Here is a 16,963-nt window from a genome sequence, read left to right as displayed (position 1 = left end):
TCTTCTGCTTGTTGCCTGTCCTTAGCAGTGGTTTCCTAGCAGCTATTTTACCATGAAGGCCTGCTGCACAAAGTCTCCTCTTAACAGTTGTTGTATAGATGTGTCTGCTGATAGAACTCTGTGTGGCATTGACCTGGTCTCTAATCTGAGCTACTGTTAACCTGCGATTTCTGAGGCTGGTGACTCAGATAAACTTATCCTCAGAAGCAGAGGTGACTCTTGGTCTTCCTTTCCTGGGGCGGTCCTCATGTGAGCCAGTTTCTTTGTAGCACTTGATGGTTTTTGCAACTGCACTTGGGGATACTTTCAAAGTTTTCCCAATTTTTCGCACTGACTGACCTTCATTTCTTAAAGTAATGATGGCCACTTGTTTTTCTTTACTTAGAATTTGTATTATGGCAAGAAAAAGGCAGCTAACAGTCTATTCAGTAGGACTATCAGCTGTGTAATCACCAGACTTCTGCACAATACAACTAATGGTCCCAACCCCATTTATAAGGCAAGAAATCCCACTTATTAAACCTGACAGGGCACACCTGTGAAGTGAAAACCATTTCCGGTGACTACCTCTTGAAGCTCATCAACAGAATGCCAAGAGTATGCAAAGCAGTCATCAAAGCAAAAGGTGGCTACTTTGAAGAACCTAGAATATAAGACATATTTTCAGTTGTTTCACACTTTTTTGTTAAGTATATAATTCCACATGTGTTAATTCATAGTTTTGATGCCTTCAGTGTGAATGTACAAGTTTCATAGTCATGAAAATACAGAAAAATCTTTAAATGAGAAGGTGTGTCCAAACTTTTGGTCTGTACTGTGTATGATAGATAGATAGAGATATATATATATATATATATATATATATATATATATATATATATATATATATATATATATATATATATATATATCTCTCTCTCTATCTCACACACATACGAGTTTCTTCCGTAAATCAGATGAGTGTATAGGTGCATTAAATAAAAAATAAATAAATCAGAAGCAATATCGAACCACAATATGGCATCCGTTTACCAATGCTCCATCATACGGGGCAAACCCAGCAACACTTCAGAAAAGATTTTTTAACATTACCAATAATTACACAGACTATGAGGTTTTCACATGTTGAAATCACAGCGGCCCACAAAACATTACATATGGATTATTTCTGCAGCATGGGCGTGTAATTCTTACAAACCTCCAAGCAGCATGAAATTCTGAAATCTCTGCCATCGGCTAACATACCATATCAGTTGGCATGCTTATTAATACACATAGTGGCTGGGCCCATGCCCACTTTTACTTGTAACATTACCAGACAAATGCCAGTGTGCACATAGCCAAAATATTAAGTCAATGGATGCTGGCAACAAAAAAATATAAATCCTTAAGCAGGGGAAGATAAACCCCAAATATGTAGGTACCGGTATACAGTCCATTTGCAAAGCTTCAGTAAATAGATAATTTTTCGTACCATGCTCTCCCCGGTGTGATGTATGTCCTCATTCAACACACATCACATAGTGCTCGGTACAAAAAAATTAAGGCAATTAAATGTCTTCCCACAGTTCTCTCTCCCCTCTCACAGCATTCATTACAGGAATCGGGCAGACAGCCGTTAACACTAGAATTAAACACGTCCTCTTCAGCCACATAACATATGTATGACGTACAATCCATTAAAGTCAATGGGTAATCATGTAATACATGGTCATGCCATGTCCTTCAAAACAAGAGCTGATCATTGTAACAGCCCTCTGATTTGCTAATACAAAGGGGTCCAAAGTCAGAAAGCCCCTTTATGAAGCTCATACAAATTTATACAATTGTAAGAAAACAGCGTGTAAGCTTGTACATCTTCAGCAGCTGGCGTCCTATTGTCTCCTAAGGCTGAGAAATTCCAGATTCAGGCTGTAGATTGTAATGTCAGTGATGCACACAAAGTGACTGCTAAAATGTAAAATACAAAGTGACAGCTCCTATTAAGAGAACAATGGAATATTCCTCCACCCTGAAAGATGAAAATGACTAATATGTTCTTATTACCAGCCCTATCTAAGCAGCAAACAAACATTAGGCACCTGCACCCGGTATTGTGTGCGATCCATGTGCACCGCAATACTCGAAGTATCAGGAGTGGCGGTGTATAGCTCTGTGGTCCTGTGGCGGTGTATAGCTCTGTGGTCCTGTGGCGGTGTATAGCTCTGTGGTCCTGTGGCGGTGGTATTAACTTAAAGTGGCTTGTGAAAGAATTTCCCCCCCTTGGTTTTTTACCTATTTTGTAACATTACAACCTATGTTTAAATATTTCTGTAATCAGATTTGTCTGTGATGCATCAGCACTAAATAGTCTAAAGTTGGTAAAGTGAGGTGAGAAAAATAAAGCAAACAAGTAGGACAAAACAACTGAAAACTTTAGTGTGCATAACTATTCACCCCCCTAAAGTCAGTACTTTGTAGAGCCTCATTTTACAGCAATTACAGTTGCAAGTCGCTTTGGATAAGTCTCGGAGTTTTTCACATCTTGTCACTGGGATTTTTGCCCATTCTTCAAGGCAAAATTGCTCCAGCGCCTTCAAGTTAGATGGTTTCCTCTGGTGAACAACAATCTTCAAGTCTGACCACAGATTCTCAATTGGATTAAGGTCTGGGCTTTGACTAGGCCACTCCAAAACATTTACATGTTTCCCCTTAACCCTTTAATGACCAAGCCAAATTTTTGAAATCTGACCTGTGTCACTTTATGTAGTAATAACTGTGAAATGCTTCAATATATCCCATTGATTTTGACAGTTTTTTTCATGGTACATTATACTTATTTTTAAAAATATCAACCTAAATTTACCTCCATGATAAAACACAAAACATCAGAAATGTGATAAAATTTTCAAAAAATTAGCAATTTACAAACTTTGAATGATTTTCCCTTTAAACCAGCTAGTCATATCACACACCTCAGGTCTGCTTTATATCAGCACCATTTGTAATATGTTTTAATTTTGTTAACATTTTAGAAATTTTTAAAATTTAGCAGTAATTTTAAATTTTCTAAGAAATTTACAAAACTTATTTCTTCAAGGACCTATTCAGTTATGAAATGACTTTGGGGTCCTATGTACTGGAAGTTCCCAAAAGTGATACTATTTTAAAAACAGTGCCCCTCAGCATATTCAAAATGGCTTTCGGGTAGTTTATTAACCCTTCAGGAGATATTCAGGAGTTAACACAAAGTGACATGACAGGAATGAAAAAGTGTATTTTTACCACATAAATGTTTCTAACTTCTGCACAGGCCACAATAACTAGAAAACTTTAAGGCCGTTATTTGGCTATGAATTGCCATAGCAATCATCAGGACCACACGATCAAGATCTGAGGGTGCCAATGGAGTTAAAGAGGGAGCCCCCACACTCTGTTAACTATCTAGATGCTGTAGTCACGATTTCCTGCAGTATTTAAAGGATTAATCGGCCATGGTCTGTGGCAACACTGATTGTGGCTGATGTAGCAAGTTGTGAGCTATAGTGTACAGCTGATAGCGGCTGATTTGTCAACCGTCAGAGGATGCTAGTCTCTTACAGTATTTCGCAGGTCAGTTTTTAGTTGTATTGGTGGTCATTAAAGGGTTAAACCACTCGAGTGTTGCTTTAGCAGTATGCTTTGGGTCATAGTCTTGAAGGTAAACCTCCATCCCAGTCTCAAATCACTGGCAGACTTAAACAGGTTTTGCTCAGGAATATCACTGTATTTCGCACAATCCATTTTACCCTCAATTCGGACCATTTTCCCTGTCCCTGCTGCAGAAAAACATCCCGACAGCATGATGCTGCCACCATCATGTTTCACTGTGGGGATGGTGTTCTTGGGGTGATGAGCTGTGTTGGTTTGGCGTCAGACAAAGCGTTTACCTTGGTGGCCAAAAAGTTACATTTTGGTCTCGTCTGACCCCAGCATCTTCCTCCATACATTTGGGAAGTTTCCCACATGTCTTTTGGCAAACTCAAAAACGAGCCTTACAATTTTTGTGTGTAAGTTAAAGCTTTTTTCGGCCCACTTTTCCATAAAGGCCACCTCTATGGAGTCTACGGCTTATTGTGGTCGTATTAACAGATACTCCAGTCTCTGCTTGGGAACTCTGCAGCTCCTTCAGTGTTATGTTTGGTCTCTGCGCTGCCTCTCTGATTAATGCCCTCCTTGCCCAGGCTGAGAGTTTTGGTGGATGGCCCTCTCTTGGCAGGTTTGATGTGGTACCATGTTCTTTCCATGTGATGGTGTTCCGGGGAATCATTAGAGATTGGGATTTTTTTTTTTATTTATTTATTTTTTTAAATAACCCAGCCCTGACTTGTATTTCTCAACAACTTTGTCCCTAACTTGTTTGGAGAGCTCCTTGGCCATCATGGTGTTGTTTGGTTAGTGGTGCCTCTTGTTTAACCCTTTCACAACATGCACGGCGTGTCTCCCACTTTGGCGCGGGCTCTGACGATGAGCCTGCACCTTTCTGGGGACATGACAGCTGATCTGGTCAGCTATCAGGTGCTGCTAACAGCTGCGGGTGATCCACAGGTGCACAGTGGACATGGGGGATGGGTGTCACACACACATATACATCTATGTAGACTCAGGTGATGCCAGCAGTCACTTATTTGAGGGCTACAGAGGCTGCTGCACACAGATCAGGCCAGTAATCGCCATCTGCTGCCCAGTACATGGACACTGATGCCCAGCAGATAGCACAGTGGCATGGGACACACATGCGATCACTGCCCCCGCGCCAGGAGGGAGCTGGGCACCGTTCACACTTGCAGCAGCTTCCCGTGTGACCTCCACATCTGTGCGGACACTCACCACACCCCCCTCGTTTAGCGGATAACGGATGTGAGCCGTGTGACTCGTGCGGCAGGTCGCAGCGCCCCGGAGAGGTGACACGTAGAGATGCAGAGGAGACAGGAACCTGTTATGTGTCACACAAGGCGCAACAGCTAATATCAGCCCCCGCGGCTGCCCGGAGCCCTCGCCACAGTCTGCCGCTTTACCTGCTGCCCCGGAGCCGCCGCGGGCGTGAAGCTCTGTGAATTTGCTCGGAACATGAGCTCGGGGTCTGCGCGCTCCCTGGTACCCGGGGTACGAGCCAGTCCACCAGGCTACAGGCACCGTCCTGGGCCGCCCCTGGCAACGAGCAGAGAGTCACGGATCATTATCCAATCAGAGCGCTTGCAGGTCACATGACGCCGGTTAGGCGGCCGCAGTAGCTTGTAGTAATATTATTGGTGGCAGCGCGTATGCCTAAACAAATATGGCGACGGCTCAAAACCAATCCAGGCAGGTTCTCATCTTTAATGAGGGCACAGCCAAAGCTTGTGGAGAAGACGGATGTTATTTACAGTATGTCACCTGCAGGCTGAGCTTCTAGGACATTAGTCTGGAAAACTGGTATCTATCTGTGCTTATTCTGTTATCCATGTAAACCAGAACGTTGCCCTTACTAAACATGTCCGCAGTCGGCTCAGTGACGTATGAAGGGAACATGCTGATTGGACGAGCGCTTCTTGATGACAGCCAATGGGCGATTAAGGTGACATCAGGAAGCATCTCTGCTGCTGGTAACGTAGAGTGACTGAGCCTGGTGCCTGTCTGTGGTGGCTATGACCGGCGTCCGCTGCTCCCCGGTGAGGACAGCTCCGTGCTCGGGACGGTCGTCATACATTGTGTGTACGTAGGACTTGGATGTGGCGGGGCTGTACTAGGGATCTGTGGCCTCCATATTCCTCTGAAAGTACTGGCGTGCGCCCCCACCCAATGTGTTACTGCAGCTGGGGCGGGCGTTCTTGGTATAACACCAGTGCGTTGGGGTAACTGATGCTGAATGTGGTGGCACAGCTCCGCCTCCTGTGGCCGGTCTGGGGTTACTACACCAAAAACTCCTTGATGAATGGCTGCCCACATCTCTGACTATAGGGCTGATGATGGCACCACTGGTGGCTGGTATTGGCACTGAGCTCCCGAAATGACAGATGTGGCCAAAAGTTCTGAGACTGACACACTTTGGTTTTCAGAATGTTTGCTGCTTCAGTGTTTTTAGATCTTTTAGTCAGATGTTTCTATGATTACTGAAGTACAATTATAAGCATTTCACAAGGGTGATAAATTCATCAAGTTTATGTAAAGACTGAATATTTAAAGTATTGTCCTTTATTTTTCAGGACTTCTGCACTTCGCCCTGGTATGCTGGATGTCAGCTTCTGGGCCAAATCCTGACTGAGGACAACACATTCCTGCCTAATCAGTGCTTGGAGTTTATCACAATTTCTGTGTCTTTATTTGTCCACCTGCTTTTTGAGAACTCACTACAGGTTCTCCATGGGATTGAGATCTGGAGAGTTTTCTGGCCTTGGACCCACAATTTTAATGATTTGTTCTCCAAGCCACTTCATTATCCCTTTTGCCTTGTGACATGGTCTCCTTCATGCTGGAAAAAAGCATTGATCATCAGCAAATTGCTCCTGGATCATTGGCAGAATATGCTCTTGGATGATTTGTACATCCCATTCTTTATTCATGTCAGCGTTCTTAGGTAAAATTGTGAGTGCGCCCACTCCATGGATGAAAAGCCCCCACACATGAATGGTCTCAGGATGCTTTACTGTTGGCATGGCACAGGACTTATTGTAGCGCTCACCTTTACTTCTCTGTACAATCATTCTTCCAGATGTCCCAAACAAAAATTGGCTTCATTAGCGAAAGTAACTTTATCCCAGTCCTCTGCAGTCCTATCCATGTACTTCCTGCAAATTTACTTCAGCTGATTAAGTCTCTTCAGACTATTTGGGATATCTGGAAGAGTGATTGCCCAGAGAAGTAAAGATGAGTGATACAATAAGTCCTGTGCCATGCCAACAGTAAAGCATCCTGAGACCATTCATGTGTGGGGGCTTTTCATCCATGGAGTGGGCGCACTCACAATTTTGTTTAAAAACACTGCTATGAATAAAGATTGGGAACTAAACCTCATCCAAGAGCAACTTCTCTCAATGATCCAGGAGCAATTTCATGATGAACAATGTTTTTTTCCAGCAGGATGGAGACCATGTCAGAAGGCAAACTGTAGTGAGTCCTCAAAAAGCCAGTGGACAAAGACACAGAAATTGTGATAAGCTCCGATCACTGAATAGGCAGGAATGTGTTGTCTTCAGCCAGGATTTGGCCCAGAAAATGACATCCAGGACGCTATGGCAAAGAAAATTGAAAAATAAAGGACAGCAATCAATCAAAATATTGAGTCTTAACATAACTTTTGAAAAATACACCAAGTTTTATAAAGTTGCATGAAATTATTTTAATCTTACTTTTGTAACCTCTAATAGATCTAAAACGATTGAAACTGAGTCTGGCCATGACTGTACACAGCAATATGGACAGTCAGAGCTGTAGGGTAGAGAATGTGGGATTGACACAGCAGCTGCATTCATCATATGAGACTGGTGGAACATTTTAGGTGAATTTACTTTTGATTCAAGGCCTTTCTTTTTCATAGTCCATTTTCTCCCAAAACTTAAAGAGAAATAAAAAGCGTTACTTACCTGTGTAACCACTACTGCTCCAGCGGCACCTCTTCACTGCCCCAGGCTTTTATAGGGCTGCAGGGATGACGTCCTGTCTATATCATGTGATCACTGCAGCCAATCATTGGCCACATCAGAAATGTGTCACTATCTCAGCATCACCCATAAGGTCAGTCATTGGCTGCAGCAGTAACATGTGATAAACAGAATACACCCTTGCAAAAGTGTGAACAGGACCCTGTGGATGTGGTGGAGAAGCAGAACTGGAGCTGCAGAGGCTTCATTAGGCGGTTACTCCTTTTTTTTTAAATTAGCATTACATACCCATTCTTCAGTCCCTAGTCCTCAGATTGAGCATGCTACAACTTTTCCTTTATTAGTGGTTCATATGGAATCTGGGAGTAAGGGTATGTGCCATCGATGAGGAGCCGCTGCGGCCCCGACACTGGAGAACAGTCCTTATTATGCAAATGAGCAGCCGCAATTTTTTTTTTTCACATGCAGACTTAACATCAATAAGTAAAGTCTATGGGGAAAGACCACACATGTGGACCTGAAGGAGAAATTGACATGCTGCGGTCCTGAAAGACGTGCCGCAGGTGCACAGAGAAGCATAGTGGACATGGGATTTCTAGAAATCCCATCCACTATGCTGTAACATCTGGACGCTGCATTTTTGACGCTGCGTAAATACGCAGTGTCCAAGCTGCAGCAAATCCTCATTGTGGGCACATATCCTAAAAACTCTGCAAAATCAGACTTGATGGTAAAGTATGGATGTATAGTGGCCATGTATACAAGGTTGAATAGTTGGTAGAGCGAATCGTAGGTGGGTATTGGCCAAGTGTCTGAGTTGTTTCTGAATTGTAGGCCATGTTCACATTGCATTTATAGCCACTGGTCATTTTGACAGCAAGAATAGAGCTGATGGACCCATAATAAGAGCTTGGCTCCTATAAGTGCCATCTAGCTTTCTTGCATGAAAGTTTTGGCACAGTGCCATGGCTGGCCTAGAAGCCATAACGCAGATGTGAACACGGCCTTCGGTGTGCTACCTATGAGTACCATAGACCCATGTATATGTGCTGAGTCTGTTCCCGCTCTGTCCTGCAGGAATACATCTATTCATCTTGGCTAAGAAACCCCCTAAAGTCAGTTTAAATGAGAATGTCCCTGGCGCAGAGGGTGCTGCTGACATGGCTCTTCAGTTTACTTTTCTTGATCATGCTGGTGCTGAAGCTGGATGAGAAAGCCCCATGGAACTGGTTCATTATCTTCATCCCCATCTGGATCTTCGACACAATTTTAATCGTCATGTTAATTGTAAAAATGGCAGGACGGTGTAAATCTGGCTATGACCCGAGGAACGGAGCTCAGAATCTGAAGAAAAAATCCTGGTATCTTACTGCCATGCTCCTGAAATTGGCATTTTGCCTCGTGCTGTGTGCTGTGCTGGAACAGTTTACCAGTATGTTGTTAAGTCTGGTGTTTATACCATTGTGGATATTGCTCATTGGAGGACTGATTGAACTGGGATACAACGTGTTTTATGTGAGACGTGACTAGCATGTGAATAAGCTATCCACATCTGTATCTCCACCAGGTCAATATCTCACCTGACTTATCCAGCTAATATTCCCATAGAGAAGCATGGTTACAAAGTTTGTCCAACAAGTTTCTTCAACTGTACAATATGTAAATAAAATATACATAATGTCATGCTAAACTTTTCTTTTTACAATTAATAGATCATTATTTATTTTGCATCAAAGGAGTATTCTTCCCTAAACAAAGTACAACCTGTCCATTGCTATCAGCAGCAGGACACATGAGCAACCTACCGCACCATGAAACTTCACCTGCTCGAGGTATTGCGGCCAGGAGAGAGCAGGGGTAACAAGTGCCAAGGGTGGAACTAGCGGTAGGTACCTGGTAGGCAGTGGTTAGTGACTACCAAAGACTAACCTCCAGCCCATCCAGAGCTATTGTACAACAAAGTACTAAAAAAAAATGTTTCCTAGGTGTGATAAAAAGAGTCAGAACACAGTGAATTGGAGCGTTCTGTGTGTGAGCTGTCTCACTGCAGAACAGTCAGTGCCCATGCTAGTCCCTGTCCACCGCTGAATGTTCCTATATTTGCCGTGTGAAGATCAGATGGCAGAGCAATGGAATAAGGTGTCCTAGGCTAATAAATCACACTTTCTCATATGGTATGTACAGCCAAGTGCACGTGTCCTTTACCTGGGAACTCAATGGCACAATGATATTCCTATAGTGTGAGGCAAGCTCATGGAGGCGGCTTGGTGTTCCTGGCAATGTCTTGCTGGGAAATATTAGGCTCTGAATTTTTTTTTTTTTTAAGACACCGGGGGAACTGCTAAGTTTTTTAATAGAAAAATGCTGGCAGTCGTTTTCATGAAGCGTCATTGTTGGCTTTCTTTTAGTTATCTTTGTGGTGCGTTTGCTCTTTACTTTCCAGTATGAAGAATGAACATTACGTCTTTTAACTGCTTGAAGGTTTCCGAAGCGTGAAGCTGTTAAAAGACATAACAAAAAGCTGAACATGTGCACAGCAATGTCATTTTGACATTGGTGTGTGTTATGTTCTTTTTTTTTTTTTTCAGGCAGAATCCACCTGAAAAAGATGTTGTGTGCACATACCCTAATGAAGTAGTTACTCTGGCATCTACAGTTCTCTAAATATTATTGCAGAACAAGTGTACCCCTGCATGGAAATAGCCTTTTTAAGCCGCAGTTGTTCATCGCGTTATATCTAGAGTGTGGCATACTCCTAAATCCTATAATCATGTTGCCGCTAGGTATCTTTAATTAACCGGAATGCCCCAGACACTAATCAGTTTAGAATATATGATACTTCGAGGTTACTGTCATACTGCAATAATAAGGTGTCAACACACAGATCTCTCAACGTTAACAGATCACTATAACTAGTGACTAAAATAAAAAAAAATTGTATAGTATTATTATGCACTGCTCAACAAAATAAAGGGAACACTTAAACAACACAATGTAACTCCAAGTCAATAACACTTCTGTGAAATCTACCTGTCCAGTTATGAAGCAACACTGATTGTGGATCAATTTCTCCTGCTGTTGTGCAAATGGAACAGACAACTGTTAGAAATGATAGGCAATTAGCAAGATACCCCCTATAAAGGAGTGGTTCTGCAGGTGGTGACCACAGACCATTTCTCTGTTCTCATCCCTTTTGGCTGTTGTATTGGTCACTTTTGCATCTTGTCATTGCTCTCACCCATAGAGGTACGGTAGCATGAGGCGGTGTCTACAGTACAACCCATAAAAGTTGCTTAGGTAGTGCAGCTCATCCAGGATGGCACATCAATGAGAGCTGTGGCAAGAAGGGTAGCTGTGTCTGTCAGCACAGTGTCCAGACCATGGAGCAGATACTGTACCAGGAGACAGGCCAGTAAACCAGGAGACATGGAGGTGTCTGTAGGAGGGCAACAACCCAGCAGCTGGACCGTTACCAGCACCCTGCAAAATGACTTTGCTGGCCACTATCATCCATGTGTCTGCTCAAACTGTCAAAAAATGGTACCATGAGGGTGGTATGGGAGGCCGATATCCACAAGTGGGTGTTGTGCTTACAGCCCAACACCGTGCAGGGCGATTGGCATTTGCCAGAGAACACCAAGATTGGCAGATTCAACATTGGCACCTTGGGCTCTTCACGGATGAGAGCAGGTTCACGCTGAGCAAATGTCATAGAGTCTGGAGACGCCGTGGAGAAGGTTCTTCTGCCTACAACATTCTTAAGCATGACCGGTTTGGCAGCGGGTCATTAATGCTGTGGGGAGGCATTTCTTTGGAGGGCCACACAGCCCTCCATGTGCTAGCCAGATGCACCCTGACTGCCACTAGGTACTGGGATGAGATCCTCAGACCCCTTGTGAGACCATATGTAGGTGCAATGGGCCCTGGGTTTCTTCTGACGCATGACAATTAGTGTTGAGTGAGCATGCTCAGTCTTATCCGAGTATTTTTTTCACATGCGGGGACTGGCTAGCAAACAGTGAATCCCCGCATGTGTTGCGTCTGTCTACCGCCAGAAAACATCCATCCTCATTGAGGTAAACATATTTTCCGAGCATGCTGAAGATACTCTGATAAGACCGAGCATGCTCGGATCACACATTATCTGAGCACGCTTGGTCAACACTAATGACAATGCTAGGTCTCATGTGGCTGGAGTGTGTCAGCAGTTCCTGCAAGATGAAGGCATTGATGCTTTGGACTGGCCTGCCCGTTCCCCAGACCTGAATCCAATCGAGAACTTCTGGGACATCATGTCTCGTTCCATCCACCAATGCCACGTTGCACGGCAGACTGTCTAGGAAATGACTGATGCTTTAATCCAGGTCTGGGAGGAGATCCCTCAGGAGAACATTCGCCGCCTCATCAGGAACATGCCCAGGTGTTGTAGAGAGGTCATACAGACATGTTGAGGTCACACACTTCTGAGCATCATTTCCTTGTCTTGAGGCATTTCTACTGAAGTTGGATCAGCCTGTCATTTGATTTTACACTTTGATTTTAAGTATCATTCCAAATCCAGACCTACATGGGATTTTAATTTTGATTTACATTGATCATTCTTATGTTTTATTGTTCTCAATGCATTCCACTATGTAATGAATAAAGATTTGCAACTGGAATATTTCACTCAGTAATATCTAGGATGTGGTATTTCAGTGTTACCTTTATTTTTTTGACCAGTGTAGATATACACAATATACTTTTATTTCCAGAAGAACAGATGTCCCGATAACAGCCTCCGTTCCGAATGACTCTAATGGTACCATGGCTGCGGTTATGAAATAAGCATTCATAAACTGATTTTGGGTTGGTCTGAATGGGTTGTCCTTGTAAGTAGATTTATTTTTTTAAGCTCTGTTGCTACTACAAATAAATCAAAGTTATTAATATCTTCTTCTTTCCTCATTTCCACCAATCTCCTGATAACAACCTTGATTTCAGCAGCTCTGCTTCCAACATGGAGGCGGCGCAAAACCAATGTTTAGCTATTTAATTGTGCGAACTGCTCATTTAAATAGCTAAACCAGCCCACTTGTCAGTGACAGAAAAGGGGGATGCGGGGAACATGGCTTTCATCAGAATATTTCAGGACATTTTTCCCCATTAAAAAGAAAAACACAACAAAATTCAATGGCCTTCTTTGTAAATCATGACATTCAGCAGTGTTCATCATGCAACTAAGCCAGCTAATTTCTATTCTAAAAATTAATGTCTTTTCTGGATTTTTTTTAAGTTCTACTAATTATACAAGTGCCCAGACATTTTAATATTTATTTATATACCAATATAAGAGGCCTAAATAATTAAGACAATGACATTTTTGTGAGGGTGAAGGCGTGCTTTAGATGCCATGTCAACCATAAGTACGCCACATTTTCACTTAAAAATGGATATATTATGGCTGAAGCTGAGTAAGGGCTTTAAAGGGACTGCTTGTTTTCCCCCTCTCCACCATGCCTCCTTTCCCTTATTTGATTGTCAGCTTGGCTTCATAGAAGCGGAGAAGGGTGAAGATAGATGGAAAACTAGCAGATGGAAAGAGGTATTTAATCCCTTTCTGACCTGTGGCGTATTAGTACGCCCCAGGTCATCACCCCCGGTTCAGCGCGGGCTCCAGCGATGAGCCCGCACTGAACCGGGCACATGTCAGCTGATTTATACAGGGGTTACATCATCAGCTGGGAGGAGTTACAGCATTAGAGCAGCTTTTATAGAAAAGCATTTCCTGGTTACATAATTTGGGGGAGAGTGAGGAACATTAGACCAGGGGTCTCAAACTCGGCTGGGTATATGGGCCGCACATGGAAAAAATTTGAATTTGGGGGGCCGCATTCTTTGTTCAATGTGACATTTTTAGTGATACCATTTTTTTTGTATACACCTTTTGAACATTTTTGCCGTGTTTATTTTTTTATGGCTTGGGTCGTTATGGATGTGGCGATAATAAACGTGCACTTTTTTGTGTTTACTTTAGTTTACATATAAAACAGCATTTTTAGTGCCCAATATTTTTCCATGCTTTATTTTATTTTTTTACAATTTTATTTCCCCCAATTGGCCACATACAGTAATATTGTCTTACAATTAGCATCATATATTAATAATGGAAAACATCTTGTAGTAATGTTCCCCATCCAAGTCCCCATCTTGTACTAATGTGCCCCATCCAGGTCCCCATCCTGTGGCTATGTGCCCCATCCAGGTCCCCATCCTGTGGCAACGTTCCCCATCCTGGCGCCCATCTTGTACTAATGTGCCTCATCCAGGTCCCCATCTTGTGGCTATGTGTCCCATCCAGGTCCCCATCTTGTGGCTATGTGTCCCATCCAGGTCCCCTCTTGTGGCTATGTGCCCCATCCAGGTCCCCATCCTGTGGCTATGTGCCCCATCCAGGTCCCCTCTTGTGGCTATGTGCCCCATCCAGGTCCCCTCTTGTGGCTATGTGCCCCATCCAGGTCCCCTCTTGTGGCTATGTGCCCCATCCAGGACCCCATCCTGTGGCTATGTGCCCCATCCAGGTCCCCATCCTGTGGCTATGTGCCCCATCCAGGTCCCCTCTTGTGGCTCTGTGCCCCCTGTGCTGTTCTTCACACACATAAAATAGAAAAAAAAAAAGATTCTCACCTGTCCTCCGTTCCCTCGGCGGCCTTCCTGCAGATGTGGCCCGCAGGCACCACAGAGTCCGACCCCTTGACGATCCCGACCTGGTCCAGGAGGAGCCGCCGACAGCAGCGCTGCATTGCCGCACAGAGACCGTCTCCCAGCACTGCATTTCCGATGTCAGCCGCCTGCCAATCAGAGGCCAGCAGCTGACATCTGCATATGGCAATGACGTCATACTCGCTGCGCCGACACGCAGATATCAGCTGCTGGCCTCTGATTGGCCAGCGGCTGGCATTGGAAATGCAGTGCTGGGAAACAGTCTCTGTGCGGCAATGCAGCGCTGCTGTCGGCGGCTCCTCCTGGACCAGGTCGGGATCGTCAAGGGGTCTGTGCCTGCGGGCCGCATAAAGCAGCCTCAGGGGCCGCATGCGGCCCGCGGGCCGCGTGTTTGAGACCCCTGCATTAGACAGTGTACGCCTGCCGTTAGGAAAGGCCTGTGCCAGGCCACTCTATTCCTGGGTTCAAGACCCGAGTGCACAGAACCGGGGTAGGTTCTGTTCCCATACACAGAGAGAGACGGAGTGTGGAGGACAACTGAGCAGGAAGGAAAGCAGACTACAACAGCAGTATCAGCAGTGAAGAGGTGTTTTACTAGTACTAGTTATCAGAACAGAACGAGGACACATTTGAGACAGTCTGGACGCTGGCAATGTCCTAGGCTCATGGCCTGTAAGAGGTGCTTAGTGCAAGGCCTCTGTTTCCCTAGAGGGGAGTCTCTCAGACGGTTTACAGAAGATGTGGAAGATGTTGAGTCTCAGGAAGGGACGAGAGCAAACATTGGAAAGGCACATTCCTAAGGGGGCTTCACTAACCAAAGATCTTGTCTTGATCTGTATACTGCAGCCATGTATGGAAGAATTGCACAGTAAAAGTGAGTCTGTTAACCCGGATCTACGAGCTCCTGTCTTGCTTGAAGTCGGCGTCTGTCCTGGTCCAAGGGATGGTGTAACAGTGAGTACAGCAAATCCTCCATTGCAGCACACACTCCGGGCTCAGTCCTTAATAATAGAGGGGGCATTGGGCGAAGAAAGGATAGTTCCAGCACACGACGTGATGGTAGCGGCCCAGGGTGCCCCATTCTACATGGTCATTGCAATAAAATGCAAGAACGGCGATCAAAACATTGGATCTACCCCAAAATTAATTGGTATTAATAAAAACGTCAGCTCAACGCGCAAAAAATAAGCCATCATCCAGCCCCAGATCCCGAAAAATGGAGACACTACGGGTCTCGGAAACTGGCGCCATTTTTATTTTTTATAGCAAACTTTGGAGTTTTTTTACCACAAATAAAAAAGAACATATTTCCCTTTTTTTCCCGTTTTCCAGTACATAATATGGTAAAACCAGTGATGGCGTGTAAAAGTACAACTTGTCCCGCAAAAAATATGCCCTCACATGGCCATATTGACAGAAAAATAAAAGGCTATGGCTCTTCCAAGAAGGGAAGCAAAAAATGAAAACTGAAAATCCCAAGGTCATTAAGGGGTTAAAAGATCGGCCACATCATGATGCACAGAGCGCCTGTTCTTTGTCAGCACAGAATAACTGTTCAAAGTCCCTTTAAGGGGCTTTTACACTGCAAAATCATATTGAACGAGTGTTGTTAAACATACTTGTTTCACGATTATCTTTCAGTGTAAACAGGCTGCTGATCACACGGTGAACGCGCAAAACACTGATTCATAAGGTGAAATTATATTTTATGTAGCATAAAAGATCACAGTCCTCTGCTGCGCATTGTCCTATGTAAGCAGAACTCGTACTGCAACGTTTGCTCTGGTCTGCCTGTGTAACTAGACATTCAAACAACCGCCGATCGGTAAAAGTTTACAGATTGAGGGTTGTATTGTGCCGCCGGTCGCTCCTTATTCACACGTCTTGGCCCTTGTCATCCATGCTGCCAAAAAAATATATATTTGGCTCCATGTGTTTTGCATGCATAGCACCACAGGTTATAATGGGTACGTGTGGTATCCATGAAAAAAAAGGATACCACACTTACTGGAAATAAGGACATCTGTCAAGTCACACTTCTGGACATTTGTTAAGTCAGCAGTCTTCCCCATGATCGTGAAGCCTACTGAAACAGACTAAGGGACCTTTTTAAATGCTTAGCTAGCCTTTGCAGGTGTTTTTTGTAATTATTTTAATTTACTGAGATGATGACTTTTGTGTTTTCATTGGCTGTAAGCCATAATCATCAACATTAACAGAAATAAACACTTGAAATAGATCACTCTGTTTGTAATGACTCTATATAATATATGAGTTTCACTTTTTGTATTGAAGAACTTAAATAAATTTACTTTTTGATGATATTCTAATTTAGTGAGATGCACCTGTATGTCGCTTACCCCATGTGCAGGGCATTGCAGTAGCTTAGGTATCCATGGTTAAGACCACGGTTAGTATTTTACACCAGCATTTGTAAGCCAAAGCCAGGAGTGAGTGAAAAATGCAGAAGTGGTGACATGTTTCTATTATACTTTCCATCTGACTGTTCCACTCCTGATTTTGCCTTGGGCCCTGTTCATACATTCAGTATTTGGTTAGTATTTCACATCAGTGTCTAAAGGCCCTGTCACACATAACGAGATCGCTAGCAAGATCGTTGATGCGTCACGGTTTTCGTGACGCAATAGCAATCTCGCTAGTGA

General features: G+C 43.8%; 2 protein-coding genes across 6 annotated transcripts in view; one reads left to right on the top strand and one right to left on the bottom strand.

The window, feature by feature from the left end:
- The window catches only part of PHTF2 (putative homeodomain transcription factor 2), a 128,688-nt gene extending 123,465 nt beyond the window's left edge, over positions 1-5,223 (bottom strand). For both annotated transcript variants that reach the window (XM_073652289.1, XM_073652290.1), the window contains exon 1: positions 5,037-5,223. The gene's annotated coding sequence lies outside the window, so the exon portion shown is untranslated. The remainder of the gene's footprint in view (positions 1-5,036) is intronic.
- Positions 5,224-5,525: 302 nt separating this feature from the next.
- On the top strand, positions 5,526-9,281 carry TMEM60 (transmembrane protein 60). 4 transcript variants are annotated; one of them, XM_073652291.1, is made up of 2 exons: positions 5,526-5,669; positions 8,676-9,281. In XM_073652291.1, exon 2 carries the CDS (start codon positions 8,724-8,726, stop codon positions 9,126-9,128), a length of 405 nt encoding a protein of 134 aa, XP_073508392.1. In that variant the 5' UTR covers positions 5,526-5,669; positions 8,676-8,723; the 3' UTR covers positions 9,129-9,281. The 4 variants fall into 4 exon arrangements, with proteins under 4 accessions (XP_073508392.1, XP_073508395.1, XP_073508394.1 ...); XM_073652294.1 differs by having other exon boundaries at positions 5,532-5,603; XM_073652293.1 differs by having other exon boundaries at positions 5,534-5,708.
- Positions 9,282-16,963: the final 7,682 nt, after the last annotated feature.

Source organism: Phyllobates terribilis, unplaced genomic scaffold, assembly GCF_046119375.1.
Source record: "Phyllobates terribilis strain yellow unplaced genomic scaffold, ASM4611937v1 Scaffold_11__3_contigs__length_659146591, whole genome shotgun sequence".
NCBI classification, from domain to species: Eukaryota; Metazoa; Chordata; class Amphibia; order Anura; family Dendrobatidae; genus Phyllobates; species Phyllobates terribilis.
This window is presented reverse-complemented; position numbering and strand designations above follow the sequence as displayed.